The 17,945-nt window shown below is 32.3% G+C and overlaps 1 protein-coding gene across 1 annotated transcript in view; it reads left to right on the plus strand.

The window, feature by feature from the left end:
* The first annotated feature begins 8,327 nt into the window (after nucleotides 1–8,327).
* LOC124356924 (mucin-2-like) overlaps nucleotides 8,328–17,945 on the plus strand; it is a 44,093-nt gene continuing 34,475 nt past the window's right edge. Inside the window, exon 1 of the mRNA XM_046808228.1 lies at nucleotides 8,328–8,460. Coding sequence (XP_046664184.1) covers nucleotides 8,391–8,460 — 70 coding nt within the window. The 5' untranslated portion in view covers nucleotides 8,328–8,390. The remainder of the gene's footprint in view (nucleotides 8,461–17,945) is intronic.

Consider the following 17,945-nt stretch of genomic DNA (forward strand, 5'->3'; position numbering starts at 1 on the left):
CGGTCAGTCAGGCCTCATATTCTAGTTGGTATTGACTATAGATGTACAAAGCAAAAGCAACTTGGCAACACCGCATGATGCTTATTGGCTAGTTGAAAGGGTTCTCCTTCAAAGTACTTAGTTGCTGGCGCTTTGTGTGAACCTCTGAACATTGTCGCTGACAACTTGTGTTGTAGTGTTGACTAAAACATCCAGGAATTAAGGCTCATAACACGATGCGGGACCTTGTGTATGTTCAGAATATGAGGAGGGTGTGAAACATACGAGCTACTTTATTGTCTCAAGATTGGTACCAGCCTTATCAGCTGATTATCTATCATGTCTGAAGTTTGGAATCTGTTCTGATAACAAGGTAAACAAACATGATAAATACTCCCGGCTGCCGATTATTTCTAAAATCTCGATCATCAAGCTCTAGGGTCGTTGCAGCTTATGTTCATAATCATGTTGTTGTAAAGGTTAATCATATTGTTTAGTTAAACGTACGGAAGTAATTTGATTAAGAATGATTTATTTTCTTTATAATTATGTTAATTTATTACTAAGAATTAATTTTACTGTATTAGTTATTTAGTAATTTACGTCAAGTCAATTAGTAGTAGTTTTAAGAATTTCTGTGAGGTGCTGATTTTATATAGTCGCAATAAGGAGTTTTCATATTTTATGAATATTTAAAACTGCATAATTTTAACAGATGAACTGCAATTTTTTGAATCGTCTCTAGCAGTTTACAGGTTATAAAAATATATAAATGGGCGGACACTAAAATGAGTTCAGATGAGGCGTCTGGATATGGGTGTCATAAAAACAGCATTTCGGTTGAAAGCAAGCTACTTTGTTTAATTAAAGGTTGTTATTGACGCGGGATGTTTGAAAGCATAACAGGATTTCGGATATTTGTCATCGGTAATGTTAGAAAAAGTATAAAACCTGTTGAGAAACTGAATTGAAGGATCATATACAAATGTTGTTTTCATGAAGTCAAACTCAATGCCTTGTATCACGAATTCAACAAGTTTTCGAAATGTATAAATAATTGTATAAATACAGCTAAAAGACTAGGGTGTTGTGGAAAACAAGTTTACTGTTGACAAATCTTTTCATCAGTATGCATTTGAAAACAAATAAGAGCGCGTACTCTTACTACTCTTACGGAACTTCCTTGGATTACAGATCTTTTGGTAAATGAAGTAAATGAAAATCATAGTTTGTAGAAATCAAAATGTTTAAAAAAATTATGAAACTTGATACAATTTACATAAATGACACTCAGCAAGTAAAAATAATGATTGAATGCGCATTATTAAGTTCATACATTATTCTGGAAATGTACAAGCTCCTATAGAATCAATAGTAAATGATTCTGCCGCATGCTCATCCGAGAAGACGTCATCTCACTCCAGTCACGATCGGAAGATACGTATATTACTCTCACGGAAACGAAAGGTTGTTGTGAACTCGTTTAGTGACATTTTTATCAAGATTTCAATGTAATTAATTGAAAGTTGATGTTTTGACATAGTATCCCTTTAGTTCTCTAATGAATCATAACTGTAGGTTCGTGATGAAATTAATTGTCTACTATTATAGACCTCAAAAAGTTAATCAGAGATGAGAAACAAATTAATATTGAAGGCATATGCACAATGAAAGATTTATTTACAGAGCATTTTTATAACACATATTTTCAATTAATCCGCCAAATGTGGGATATTTCATGCAAAATTAAAATTAGCAACGTTATACCTATCTATAAATTCAGTTATATTTTATCAACCAATAATAAATATATTGGCCTGTTAATCACTTTATTCAAAATATTGGAACCCTGTCTATTAGTTGGAATCAGTTAATCAATTTAATGTACTTAAAATGTTCTCTTCTCTCCACATCGATAAGGATATTTAAAATGAAAAATGATTGAATGAGCGATTGATATCAGAAGTATCATCAAGTATAAGTTTATTGTGAAATCTGCAATGACTAAATGCAGATTTCATATTCTAAAATTGTCTACATGATTAAGTCTGTTTGCAAGAAGGAAGTTTTAAACACAATATATCATGCGTTGGTAAGCTCAAAAATCGAATATGAATTAGAAACTCGGGAATGAGCATATTTTACAACTTTAATATCAATAATAACCCTTGTGCTTTGTTAGAATATTATGCAAAAAAAGTAAATTTCAATTTAACGATCCTGTATTCGTAGATCTAGGAATCCTGCCTTTCAGGAATGTATGTATTATTAAGGTATTAAACATGTTTTTTTTTTTTTTAAATTAAAAGTGTAGAGGATAGGCAAAACTTAGGATGAAAATAGAAAACTCTGAAAATCTGTTTTAATGTTTTTGTTCTTCAACCAAATGTAACAGCGTTAAAACATGTAATTTTTATCTCGCACCTAAGTTTTTAAATAATATGTCCAATTAAATAAAAACATGTAGTAAAAAGTGTTTCTTATGTATACTTAAAAATTAACTATTTATATAGGACGTAGCAGATTATTATAAATTTGTTGTTTGATAGGTACATTCTGTTTTATTATATTTGATAAGATATTGTTATTGTTGTAAGAATTACAGGTGCGTGTTGAAGTCCTATTAGCTTAGTACTCGTATATAGTCTGATTTGATAAGTAGTTATAGTCATCAAACGAAGCCAGTCTGATCAACACAAATATAGTGAATAAGGTCAAACCGGCCTGAAAGGTCGGTTCCCTTTTTGAATAATTTCTAATATAAGATGTGAACATACCAAATAGGTTTCAGCCTAAGGATTGGTTGTTTCATATTAGTTTATTATTTATAAACTGTGTGTAAGAATACATTATTGTTATTTCCTAATAATTTTAATTTCAATAATTGAATAGTTTTTGTTTTCTTCCATGTTGTTTTAGTTTTTTAGTCCTAATTTACGCACTAAGTTTCATAACTTATGTATACTATTGTTCATAGGCGTATCTAGAATGACCTAAAAGGGGAGGAGGGTTACCACTAGAAATTTTCCGTACCTCCCAGGCAAACTGGGGAGCCCCCCCCACCGTCGGAATATGTTAAATGCTAATAATATTAAGAATTGTAAGTTTGACATCCGTCTGAGACATTATTATTATTATTATTATTATTATTACTTTAGGCTCTACAAGAACGGCTATAAAATAAGCGAAAATGTACCCTTTTGGATACTCCTGGATAACAAAATAATTTCATAAAAATGTCGCTGTATTAATGAGAATAACTAGATAAATAAGGTTCGGGAAAATGGCTATATCTTAAGAACTAAAAGCCACATCCTCCACGTTTTAATATAGCCTATAATTTATACGTTCTAATACGGGATTTCAAGATACATATTTTTTACATATATATTACATATATATATATATTTTTTACTTGAAAATATGGGCGTGTATCGCATTACTTTAATAATATGTAGCCTATTTGGCATTTAAATGTTTTTAGTTTCAACTATGTCATCTCTAATAAAAATATTGGGATATATAAATTGACATGTATTTTTATAGGTGATATATTTACTGTGTATACAATTTAACACATTTCGAGACAAGAAATTATGAATTGTGTGTTTTTTACCGCGGCTGAGCGGTTGACGTAGACTACGTACATTGCGCATAGACGCAGCAAACGATTGGCGATGAACAAATATAGACATACAAAATATGAACTTCACGATATTTCGTTACTTTGGTTGTGTAATTTTGGATTTTTATTGCACAAAGTGTGACAGAAAAATGTTATAGCGATCGGTTAATAACTATCGTAATAATTAATGAAAGTCCTACAAAAAAGATTAATCTATTTTGTTTTTTGGTCATTTTAATGTCATCATAATAGTGATAACAAGGGCTCTAATGCCATATTATACATATATTCTTTAGGGGTTACAGTTTTAGACAAATTATTACAGGCACCAACCTGAGATCTGGCAGCGGAGGCAAGGTATAGACAATATTTTTGTGAATCTTTTGCATAGAAAATTGGCTTTTACTCGTATTTAGCAGTTTCTTAGAAGCACGTTGAACCGCTAATTATTAAATTAAACTAATTATTTTTAGTATGAAAAGTATCGAAAAACATTGCAACATGAAAATTGGAATAAAGTATTCAATGAAAGAGTTGTTGAAATACAAACCATTAATTTTTTATTGCCAAAGTTTCTTAGTCAGAAAATTAGAAATTAGCAGGAGAAATTCTAGATACATTGGCCCACCAGAAGTAATACTTATTATAAATTTAAGAAGTTTAAACGTAAAACTTATAGCTAGACCATGCCAGGGGCTTTATTGTTGCTGTTGGCAACCTAGAAAATTATCACCATTTCTATTTTATTATTATTATTATTTATTTATATTATATTCCTGAAATTTATGTAAAAAAAACTTGTTTTATTGTGTAAAATTAAGTATTAAAAATTATAAACTACAATTCAGATATTATTTAAATTGCCGTAGTATTTCGTTACTTTGATAAATGTACTTGCAGCTTTTGTGAACATTTGATTAAAATATGTTATAAAATAAATAAATGGGTTATTCAATAACTTTATATAATTGAGAAGTTCACCACCAAAGGGTTTGAAAGATCATTATTTTATTTTCATAGTTAGGTCAACTATAAAAGACGTTTTGATAAGCATCTGATTGTGTATGCGTGTTACACAATTTCGGTTGAAATAATACCGGAGAAGTGTATAACATTATCAGTAAGTAAAATGTAATCATTTTAAGAATCATCATATTTTTAAATTGTTAAATCAACAATCTAGAGGTTTCAAACTTATATTTTATTTTTTTTAGTACTACCACTATGTGTATTCATTAATAACAAGTAATACAAGTCACTAATACACGACTCAGGACTAGCGCCATCAACGAATGCGATGAGAACTATGCAAAGACTATTAAAAAATAGCCGTTCTAAGAGATGACTGGTAGGCAGACGTTTATGACCACTGCTCGCTGTCTCTCTCGCCCGAAGCGTAGGAAGTGAGGTCTGTATTATGTTGTCAACCGCTAAGGGTCGCAGACGGACTCGTCATTACGAAAACTTACGAAGCATGCGTCTTATGGTTTACTATGTGTCCGCTGTTATAGTTAAAATATTAAACAAATTAAAACAAAACTGAATTATTATACATTGTTCGAACGAGTATACTTTCAGTTTACCGCAAGTTAAAATATACCTTGAATATTTGTATCAATGAAGAGGGGAGGGATTACGACCCCCAAACCCCCACCCCGGGGATCCGCCTATGATTCTCATCATTATATACTAGGTCTAGGTGTCTCTGATGTCGAAACAATGTAAAAAGTTCATTTTGAGGTTTTTGTTGCCGACTTTTTTAATCTCTTCAGACGAACATGGCTCAAAATTCCAGGAGTCAAGTCCGTGACAGCGTCAGTTTCCAGTCGCTGCACTAAGAGGAAGCTGAACTGTAGCTAAACTCAATATTCACATTGAATCGACCCTTACCACGACAGCTGCGTTAGATGTACTTAAATAAGTTATAAATACCAATAAGAAATATTTAGTTTGTGATAATATTTTTTATCTGTTTAGCTGAATCTGAATATAAAATATTAGTTGTTAGTTTATTCATATTCAAAGTTAATGTTCTATACAATCAAAGTTTTTAAAGGATGAAGTTACTTTGCGAGAGGGTGCTAATTCCATGAAATACTATTTCCAGATGAATAAGAATTCAAATGAATATTGTCAAATATTATATTTAGCACTCCATCATCCCGGTGAACAGTTTCTTACATACAGTCAGGATATAGGTTTTCAGTAATAATATTTAATTCTTCAAAATACAGCAATTAATAAATAATGTAAACATACTACAACTCAATCGCAGAGTCTCACAGCAACTAACGGTTAGTTCTTTTCACTTTTCATTAATAGTTTTGGTTAGAGGCTAGAGAGCTGTTCTCAACCATGGATCCTTCATGAACCCCGCACGCACCGCTTGAGGTGCACTGGGAGGTAAATTGTATTTATATATGTATTTTGAGATAATAAAGAAGATTGAACTTGAGCTTGAACTTGAACTTCACGGCTCTCTGTCTACCCATATATGCGATAACTCTTAACAGAAGGGACCTACGTATAATCTATAAACTTGAAACTCGGTACATATGCTACTCTTAGCCCAAGTAAGAACTCTATTAATTTTGGGGGAAAGGTCTTAATTTCTTTTATACTACACTTTACATAATTTCATTTGTAAATAACTGGTTTAATAGCTGGAGTGTTTTACCAGCCAAACAATAAAAGAGTGTTATTGTGAGGCTTATTTTTATTTTTGTAACTGTGAATGCATACAAATAAAATATTTTTTTATGAAAAATGTTTTATACGGTGAGCAGTATTATGGAATTTTCAAGTTCCACTCCATTTGAAAAAAATAGTAACCTACTTAACATTTAGCGTATTAAAAAAACATTACCTTCACAAAACGACTGTTTTATTACTGACATAAACAGAACGAAAAATGCTTCATTTAACTTCAGAAAGAAAATTTAACCAAACCTTTTCTTGTCAGGAATAAAATTTAAAAATATATTTGGCAACAGTGGGTATTAAATGGGTTTAGATTTTCTGAAGAAATTACAAATAGAAGAGGTCGCTTCACGTTGAATTATAGGCATTTAATTTCTTGAACATGTAAAAAGAAATACTGTTAATATAATCATATGCATTTTACAGTATGAATAAAAGAATAGAAAAAAGTAATCAGTTCTAGTAACTGATTAATATCATATAAATTGCATTCATCATTATTCATAATATACTGGATATCCCTAAAGTCTCTACTTGATAACGTCTTTGATTCATGCATAATATCTTTGATACTTCGATAATACATATTCTCTGAATTATACATGTTTTTGGATTAATTACGACTTAAGAAAATACGTATTTTAATGAATATGTATTATTGAAGAAAGTTAGTTATTTAATAAAAATTAAATACGGAAATTAAAACGTCAATACATAAACATGTAATTCTCTTAAGGTCTAATTAGAATAAGTGGAGAAGAAAAATAAAAAGAGTGTATCATAGCAGAGAGTCCATCCACTTCGATTAATCAAGATGTTGCCTTTTTTGACAAATCTCATCATAAAAATTCGGCTGATAAAGGTCTCTGAAGTCGCTGTGGAACCGAATAATATCATATAAACATGAATATCATTATTCATAATGTACTGGACATACCTAAAGTCTGTGCTAAATAAAATGTTTTCCTTTATCATTGCAACCACACGTGTCTTAAAATCCAGCTCCTGACAGACGACATGACATATGACTTTTATTAGTACAGTAATACTTCAAAATAAACTTCATTTTGTAAACATTTTCTAAAAGGTGTTAGTTAAATGTTTGTAATTGAGAACATTACGGGATGTGTATATTGTTTTCACTGCTATAAAATTAAATTAAAGTGCAATCTTTTTTGTGAGCCCATAACGAACCACTCAAACTGTTCTACAGGTTTGTATAAATTCTAATATTTGATTACTCTCTCAGGCATCTGTGGTCAGACCCTCTAGAATTTTACTCTGTTGCGTGTTAGGTATTATCTCTAGGGATGTTTTCCTTTCGTTGCCATCAGTGTCGCCACATTCCTCACTAATGGGCGGAGACATTAGTAGATAAGATGGGGTAGAATCGTCACCCGACCCCCAAGATGAGGTAGAATCGTCACTCGACCCCCATTCTCTTAAAACAATGTAAATTATCCCTCCGCAGAAGATAAAACTTCGTTAATAGTTATTGTGATAGTTTCGTACATACGACTTTACAAGTTTTGGTATGGACTATCAATAAATAAACCCCAATGCTTATTTGAATTTGTAGTTTTGAGCACATTTAGTCTAAGTTTGCCAACTCATGTGGTTCTCCAACTTCCTCCTTCATTGTCATTGTCTCGGGGGCGGATAATATCGGTACTAACGGCATACACAATACACCTCCCACCGATCTACAAATGTATTCCACGCGAGATTAATATTCCCCGATAAAAAAGAAATAATGACGTTCGACTCCGATCGAATTCAGAACACTCACCGCAGGATGTGCAGCTGCGGTCGGAAAAAATCGACCGCAGATGAGAGGAAATGACCTCCCAATCGAACCAGTCGGACCTTTCGCATTTGCACCGATTATCACAAGATGAAATCCGAACGTAGATTTCGATTTCTACGCTACGAGTATACGACCCCGCCCCACTCCAAGATTATTATACAGATTTCATTCACAAAATGCCCCCTCCCCCTCCCTCACGTACGGCGGAGTTTTGGAAAGTAGCTCGGCGGAGCGGTCAGTCAGTGCCCACCATGTGATGCCCGCGTCCACACGACGACAATGGTATCGATAAGGCATTGGCCATACAAACACTTCTTCTTCTCCCTCGTCTCTGCTGCACTGCACCTAGGTGAGCTTCTTAGCTTTATTTATATCTTTTAATTTGTCCCGCTTTACAATATTTTCTGCTTATTTATTATATGAAGTTAATTATATATTAATATAATTAGGAACTTACGAGCTAGTAAGATTTTATTTCTAATTAATTAATACTGAGGAAATAATATTTAATATTATATTTGTAAAACGTTTTGATTCGTTTCTAATACATACTAAAATTTTGTTATGACTTTTATGCTTCAATGTAAACCAAATAAAATATAGTCTACGAGCTTCAACTATTCCATGTTTTATATTAAACTAAGGTGGTTTTGTAACTGTCTTAAAACTACGTACAGCGCTATTTATTTCTGTTTACGTCTGTTTACATTCAAAGGTCTTATTAAAAAAAGGTTTGAGAAATTGTATATTTTGTTGTTGTACAAAGTCCGTTAAAGTATATCACCATTATGACTTTTCTTTTCTTTGCATTCTACGACATTTTATTAGCCAAATTACTATTGGTATTTTATTTGACACAATCTTATAAATAAACAACGTTAAATCTTATAATCAAATAATAATAATGGTGATTATTGAATGTGGATGTAACATGTAATACACAGATTTAGAGATAGAAAAACACAAAATAAATTTGGCTTTTGTTATGTAGAAAATTTTTGTTATCTATTTTATTAGTTATAGCTAGATCTTTTAGCGTCAATATAAAGAGATTAAAGTCAGAAAATGGCAGTAAACCTTAAAACTTACTACTGTTCTGGCTGTTCAAAAATCGGTGTTGCAATTTAGGTGTTAACAACGTAATATGCACCCAAAGATGTTTCATACTTTAAATAATTTTGCAATTTACATGGAAAATTATATTCATTAAAATAATTCGGTATCGTGATTATGTAATTTAATGACCTAGCTAAAAGTAAAACCAACTTATGATTATCCATATTCTAAATTTAATCTATCAGGATCTTAGTTTGTAGATGAAGAGTTATTTCTGAATTATAATTTTAAGCCTATACAGGGTGATTCATGAAGTTCTCCCCCCACTTCTACAGCACATTTTACTAGTAAAAATAATGAAAAAATGTTATATAAACATAGGTCCGAAAAACGCTTCGTTAGCGAGTTACAGCTAGCGAAAGATTTCGCCTGAATTCCTGGGTAAAGAGTAAAATAAAGCCATACTGAACTTTTGGAAAGGTTAATTAAGTAAGAAATATCGAAGATTCTTATGTATTTTTACCTGATAAAGCTAATAAAAATAGGTTCAGAACTGTACCTGTAGTAGTTATTGAGGGATTCAGGGTTAAATGCAAAAATTGGGGCACGAAACAACAATGTTTTTTTAAGTTTGATGTACAATAACTTTGTTAAAATTGGTAATAAATACATAAAAATCAACAAATATTAATTGTAGAGAATTTAATTCTGAGAAAATTGATGTAATCAAAGTCTAAAATAAAACAGAAATAAGTACCAAGAAATCGATTTTATTCAGTATAATACATTACTAGTTTTAAGCAAAAATTAATCAGGTTGGGCCAACCGTACGCACCTTTTTATAATAGATGTTCGAAAATGAGGCCATCATTATCAATACATTTTGAGCACGTTTGTGTATTGGTTTTGTTGCGTTTCTTAATTTTTCAGGACTTCCCTGTATCTGCACAGCCGAATCCATAATACCGGGCAATTAATTCATCACGAGAATTCACTTTTGTCTTGTATACAATGTCTTTCATCCATCCCCCAGATGCAATAATCCAATGGAGATAGATCTGGTGATCTTGGTGGCCAAGGGTGAGGCCTCCACGACCAATCCAGTGTCCAGGAAATGATGATTTAAGTAAGGCAGAAAACGGCACGTGAAAAGTGGGGAGGTGCTCCGTTCATGCTGGAAGTACAAATTTTGTCTGAGATGTAAAGGAATATTCTCTAACAGCTGCGGCAACTCTTCTTGAAGGAAATGCAAATAGAACTCAGCATTTGTGGCGTCCAGGTAATATGAAAGGTCCAATCAGCCGATTGTGCAAAAGGCCACACCAGACATTGACCGCTAAATCGGTGTTGAAAGTTCTGTTCCACTACCTCATGTGGATTTTCTCCTGCCCATGAGTGTTCATTGTGCAAGTTATTGTGACACCATCCCGAGTGAATTGTGCCTCATCCTTAAACAAAATTCGCGTGTAGAGTTGATTATTAATATTCAAAAAGTTGCAAAACTCCAAGCGAAGCGGACCATCCCCTAGCTGTAGATGTTGAACCTTTTGTTTATGAAACGGATAAAATTTGTTTCGATTAAGTGACCTCCACACCGTTGACTGCGAAACTCCTATCTGCCTAGAAATACGTCGTGTACTTACACCTGGACTGCGATGAACAGCATTAATAACAATATCATCATCAAGTTGGACAGCTCGTTCATGACATTTGGTTCTAGTACTTGGTAGTGATCCTGTTTCCCGAAGAGTACGAAAGGTTCCTGAAAATTGTTTTGGTATCTGGAATCCTCCTATTAGGGTAACGTAGTTCATATTCTTCTACAGCAGCTCTAGCATTACCATTACAGTAACCCAAAATAAAAACCATATCAGCGTATTCCTCTGATGTAAATATGTAAGGCATTTTATCGCTGAATAAACAATCGAATTATAACTTCACAGAAAAATTGCATTTAATAACACGATTCAGAGAAACCCGATCTCCTGCTGTAGCTTGCAATACACCACTAATACACAGTTCTAACGTAACAGTACAGAATACCATTGTTGATCAGCTGTTATTCGTGCGTTACCAACTTAGAAATTAATAAAACAAAAAACTGCATTTCGATGATTAGTAAAACAATAATGGGAAAATGTTTGCTTCATTTATTTTCGAACATTTGATGTAAATTTTTATTAAAAAAAATACAACGTAATAAAACATGATATATTTTTTTTTTTTTTATTTACAAACATATTTATTTAACAGTTAATCTTGTTTTCTCAATTTATCTCATCATTAAAGGAACAAACATTTTGTTTTTGTTTTATTTTAACTAAATACCGTACGGTATTTCTTTACAGCTAGTAATGTATTTTACTGAATAAAATCGATTTTTGGTACTTATTTCTGTTTTATTTTAGACTTTGATATATCAATTTTCTCAGAATTAAATTCTCTACAATTAATGTTAGTTGATTTTATGTATTTATTACCAATTTAACAAAGTTATTGTACATCACAAACTTAAAAAAAAAACATTGTTTCGTGCCCCAATTTTTTGCATTTAACCCTCAATCCCTCAAAAACTACTACAGGTACAGCTCTGAAAACTATTTCATTAGCTTTATCAGGTAAAAATACATAAGAATCCACGATATTTCTTACTTAATTAACCTTTCCAAAAGTTCAGTATGGCTTTATTTTACTCTTTACCCAGGAATTCAGGCGAAATCTTTCGCTAGCTGTAACTCGCTAACGAAGCGTTTTCGGGACCTATGTTTATATAACATTTTTTCATTATTTTTACTAGGTAAACAATGTGCTGTAGAAGTGGGGGGAGAACTTCAATGAATCACCCTGTATGTACTTTGAATGTGGTTAGTGTAGTTCTAAAGAAAAGCATTCATAGATTGTTTATAATTCATTGCACAGACCGACATAACATTAGATTATTTTTAAGGTGTTATTACTGCAATTTTAATCTTCGATAGAGTGACTGTCTGCTCAACGTAGTTTTTTGGACAGTTTTATATGACAGTTGGTAGATTATATCGGTGGATTTAAAGGCATTTTACTTACTATCAGGGAGTTCTTTTTTGTGCCATAACATAAATGTATGGAATTGATTTTTTAATTACAAGTTCTGCAGCGGGGCTTACTTACAACAAGGTTTACAGCGAAACATACTAGTACTAGCTAACCCGGCCACGCTTCGCTGTGACTTGGTTGTAATACGATTTATATTATGTACAAATTATACATTATTATGTATCGTATTGAATTCAGATACAATACATAATAAGTAAGTAGTATCAAAATTCTTTATTGCTCACATAAATATGTATTAATAAAATTTTATCAATCAGTTACCCGCGGTTTCGCCCGCAATTTCGTTAAGCTTTGCACGTGTATTTATTTATGGCCATTGTAATTTACTCTGGTCTTTGCTTTTTGTACCATACTTGATTTTGCCTGGTTTCCTGGCAGAATATAGATATGGATAATATAGATGCATACAAGGACAGAGAAGCTTACTCCTGTCAAAAGACAACTAAGATGGGTTGTAAAACAGACTTAAAACGTATAGTAAAAGTTAGATAGTAACTTAGTAGATAGTCTTTTATATCAACATAACAGTACTAACCAAGCATTGCATACTTAACATTTGCTAAAATGTATAGTTTAAAGTATATTTTTATTAAAAAGTTTTAATTTTCTTGTCGGATATTTAATATATAAGTTAATATAATATATAATAAGAAAAATACCACATATTATATGCATATATGCTATATATCTGTTTAGCACATATGCTAAACAACGGTTAAGAAATGTTTCATATAAGAAGTGATGTTAATATCAAGAATATCAAGCTTAATCTATGCTTTCAAGACAATGGAAACAAATTAGTGTAAACGAACATCATGACACGAGATTTGTATGTATAATACATACTGCTGCTACACTAGCGAAATGTATTTGTGCAATGTATTTCTACTTTCAAGCATACTAGTATTGAGGAATTTGGTCATAAATGTACTAATCCTTGAACATTCAAAACAATTTTACCCTTGTAAATAATTGTTCTATGATAATAAATTATCAAAAACTTGCATAACCTATAAAAGTGGATAAATTGGTACAACATTTCGAGTGTAGGCTACACATTGTGAAGTGCATAATTCATTTAAATTAAATGTTGAACAAAAAAGATTTTATGTCTGGCAAAGGTTACGGAGTTATAGAAGGAGTAATATGCCATTATTTTACAATTTATATATAATAAGAAAAAAGGTTAGAGTCTCAATATTCGCTTCAAGTTACATGGCATTAAGGTTTTAAGTGTAAATACTTTTCCTGGATGAGCTAAAAAGAATGTATGGCTGTTCTTTTACAACAGCAAGCGCCTCACTACTCTCGCTCACATAAACTGCTAGCTACACACCTTTCTTAATATTCTTTTCTGCTTTTTCTGTTGCAAATAGCGTTTTTACAGGGCTTGTTGTTTTTACGTATTATAATGTAGGCCTCTTTAGAGAAGAACTCTATAGAACTCTCTTTCTCTGTATAGAGAGTTAAGTGTAAGTGACAATGATATAAGAATGGGAAATCCTTAAAGTACTTTGGTTTTACAAAGTTACTGACGGAGTTGATCATTATTACTGTGTACTTCAAAGTCTATGAACACTTAAGAGTCATTATTTAGTATATGTAGAAATAATGGTATATTTTTCGATATCTTATGCTGGAGTCCTAATTACAACAATAAACAACAGACGTTTATAAAATAACTATGTAAGAGTATATTCGACGGAAGGGAATTAAAAATAATTTTATGGGAATTAACACTTTCCTAAAAGTGCATAGAAAATTGTGAAAAACACATTCGTCTAAGATTACTAGAAATGAGGAGGAGGTTGGCCCTTGAAACGTATTTTTTAATCTAAATTCAAATCGTTATCTTAGGCTACCTAAATGGTCCTGTTTGCAAAAATGTCTCTGAGTTCATAAGCACTACCCAAAAACATAGAGTTTGATTAAGAAAAAAAAATCAATTGACAAAGTTCAAACAGATGAATGAATATATGAGTCATCTTAAGTTTGGGTGTAGCTTTAAAAGGGAGGAAATAAATTCAATGCAATCTACCCCAAAACAGTTTATTTGATAAGTATCTTACAACCCTTAACAAAACAATCGAAATACAAGATAATACTGTATGTGTAAACCTTTACACCCTTTTGCGCCGGATGATGTATATTGTAAGGACTGACGGGCAGTAAAGACATCAAAGAAGAACTACTTCGCCACTATTTTATAAGTCTCGTTTAATCTAAAAAGGCAAAATTAATTAAATGTTGAACACATGCATGCCTGCAGTATAATAAAAACAGCCACTGAAGAGCCAAAACGACTGTTTTCGTTGGTTATGAAAAAAATAGAATCTAGTTTTACTACTACTCACATTGAAATAAAATGTAAAGACATTATTATCGTAATCAATAAGTAAGCAGATTTTCACTTTAACAACAAAAACAAGATAAATCCGATTTCTCTTCGCACATTACACTTAAATGAAACTAGTTGTAAAGTTGTAATGCACAAGGTGATGGTGGCACTAACAAGATGCTGGTTTCACGATTATAAGACGTGTATTTATAGATGTTTTATATTCTAGCCAACGACTTCTTAATGGTGTTAACGTAAAAACAGGGAGGCAACAAAAAATGGTGTTGCATTGGAGAAGCGTATTAAGCGTCTTATTTATTTATTTCCAACGGACACACTTCTCCATTTTTATATTTAAAAAATAACAATTTTTTACATTTTTTTGTTTGATTTTTTTTACTTAATGGGAATATGTCGGAAGAATCTGTATTTGTATTTGAAGTAGGGACATTTTATTCCATTCGCATTAAAATATGATGGTGACAATTTGGAGAGTCAGACTAAATATCAAAATTACTTGCACACCATCAGAGGGCAACCTTTGTACACTCAAGTTGAAGATGGATGCAGTTCCCCTCACCTTTGCAGCTGCACAGCAGTGTTCGTGTACTTAGACTCAGTTCTGAAACAAAACGCGTTAGTACCGCGCTAGCTTCGATAGGTGTCCAATTGGAAGTTACAAATATAAAACGGTTATTTTTACTTAAATCCAAATGCTTAACTTAGAACACTTGAAATAAACCATCAGACTATGAAACAATATAGGAATACGCCACACCACACAGGCTTCACTGAGATCACGTGCAAAATTTCAGATCTATAACTAATTTTATTCTAGAGATGTTTTACGAGTGGATTGGTAGACGTACAATCATACAGGAAAGAAAAAGACACAATGATCACGTTCAGCCAAATTCTATGGTTGGACTTGCATCCTCATAGAACACACTCGTGTCTATGTAGTAATGTTTATAAAAAAGTTTGATGATGTCATTTTTTCCGACAATGATCACGTTCAACCAAATTCTGTGGTTGGACTTGCATCCTCACACAACACATTTGTGTCTATGTAGTTATGTTTATAAAAAAGTTTGATGATGTCATTTTTTCCGCCAATGATCACGTTCAACCAAATTCTGTGGTTGGACTTGCATCCTCACACAACACATTTGTGTCTATGTAGTTATGTTTATAAAAAAGTTTGATGATGTCATTTTTTTCCGCCAATGATCACGTTCAACCAAATTCTGTGGTTGGACTTGCATCCTCACACAACACATTTGTGTCTATGTAGTTATGTTTATAAAAAAAGTTTGATGATGTCATTTTTTCCGCCAATGATCACGTTCAACCAAATTCTGTGGTTGGACTTGCATCCTCACACAACACATTTGTGTCTATGTAGTTATGTTTATAAAAAAGTTTGATGATGTCATTTTTTCCGCCAATGATCACGTTCAACCAAATTCTGTGGTTGGACTTGCATCCTCACACAACACATTTGTGTCTATGTAGTTATGTTTATAAAAAAAGTTTGATGATGTCATTTTTTCCGCCAATGATCACGTTCAACCAAATTCTGTGGTTGGACTTGCATCCTCACACAACACATTTGTGTCTATGTAGTTATGTTTATAAAAAAAGTTTGATGATGTCATTTTTTCCGCCAATGATCACGTTCAACCAAATTCTGTGGTTGGACTTGCATCCTCACACAACACATTTGTGTCTATGTAGTTATGTTTATAAAAAAGTTTGATGATGTCATTTTTTCCGCCAATGATCACGTTCAACCAAATTCTGTGGTTGGACTTGCATCCTCACACAACACATTTGTGTCTATGTAGTTATGTTTATAAAAAAAGTTTGATGATGTCATTTTTTCCGCCAATGATCACGTTCAACCAAATTCTGTGGTTGGACTTGCATCCTCATAGAACACACTCGTGTCTATGTAGTAATGTTTATAAAAAAGTTTGATGATGTCATTTTTTCCGCCAATGATCACGTTCAACCAAATTCTGTGGTTGGACTTGCATCCTCACACAACACATTTGTGTCTATGTAGTTATGTTTATAAAAAAAGTTTGATGATGTCATTTTTTCCGCCAATGATCACGTTCAACCAAATTCTGTGGTTGGACTTGCATCCTCACACAACACATTTGTGTCTATGTAGTTATGTTTATAAAAAAAGTTTGATGATGTCATTTTTTCCGCCAATGATCACGTTCAACCAAATTCTGTGGTTGGACTTGCATCCTCACACAACACATTTGTGTCTATGTAGTTATGTTTATAAAAAAGTTTGATGATGTCATTTTTTCCGCCAATGATCACGTTCAACCAAATTCTGTGGTTGGACTTGCATCCTCACACAACACATTTGTGTCTATGTAGTTATGTTTATAAAAAAAGTCTGATGATGACATTTTGTCCGAGATAACTTGTGACATGTTACATTTACACGTTAGTTTACAAGTAGTAAATTACAACATTTCAAGTCTGTACGTATTTATTTATCGAGATAACGTGCGGATAGTCAGACATTAAATTTTCCCCTCCTCTCCAGTGATAGGCTTCGCTAAAGCTCAGTCAATAATAGTTATACCATTATAAGCCTGCAAGATAAAGAGATTGACGTTACCTTTTATAACACTTTCGATACCTTCGCTTTCCAATCTCCACTAAAACTATCATGGCTAACAGTGAATGTCTTTTTTACAAGAAATAACACAAAAAACTAGGTAATGTGCAAATACAATAAAAATTGGCATCGGCTTCTGAACTGTATAGCCGGTACACATAGTAAGGAAGTAGGATTAGAACTTTATAGGGGTCAATGTTATAGTCCTAACAATCACAGATCTTTTAGAATATCTCTAGTTGACAATAACAAAAGAGTGTTGTCGTGATTAAATTGTCATCTAACTATTACTGTTGTATTGTTTTATGTAATTTTTGTATTTAAGCTGTCTTGAAATGTTAATATACAGCAAATAAGTAGTTTAATGTAAAAATGGTGGAACCGTTGATAAATAAATAAATAAACAAATATCGAACGAATAAACTTACTATAAGACTAAAGAAGAGTAAATCAAAACGCTATTATATATAAGATTATTCTTTAATTCTTTTCTTTCATTAATGGAAGTGTAACAACTTTATTGGCTGAGAGTCATCACTAGCGGGGTTGGACACATTTTCTTTCTGTCATGTCTGTCCGTACAATATTTCGAAAAAGAACTGACCTAGAGACTTTAAATTGTGCATGAAGCTTAATTCTTACATAGAAAGCAGACTTCGAAAATGGTCTACGTCACTCCATAAGATTTAGCTGAGCG

This window comes from Homalodisca vitripennis, chromosome 3 (genome assembly GCF_021130785.1).
Source record: "Homalodisca vitripennis isolate AUS2020 chromosome 3, UT_GWSS_2.1, whole genome shotgun sequence".
Lineage (NCBI taxonomy): Eukaryota > Metazoa > Arthropoda > Insecta > Hemiptera > Cicadellidae > Homalodisca > Homalodisca vitripennis.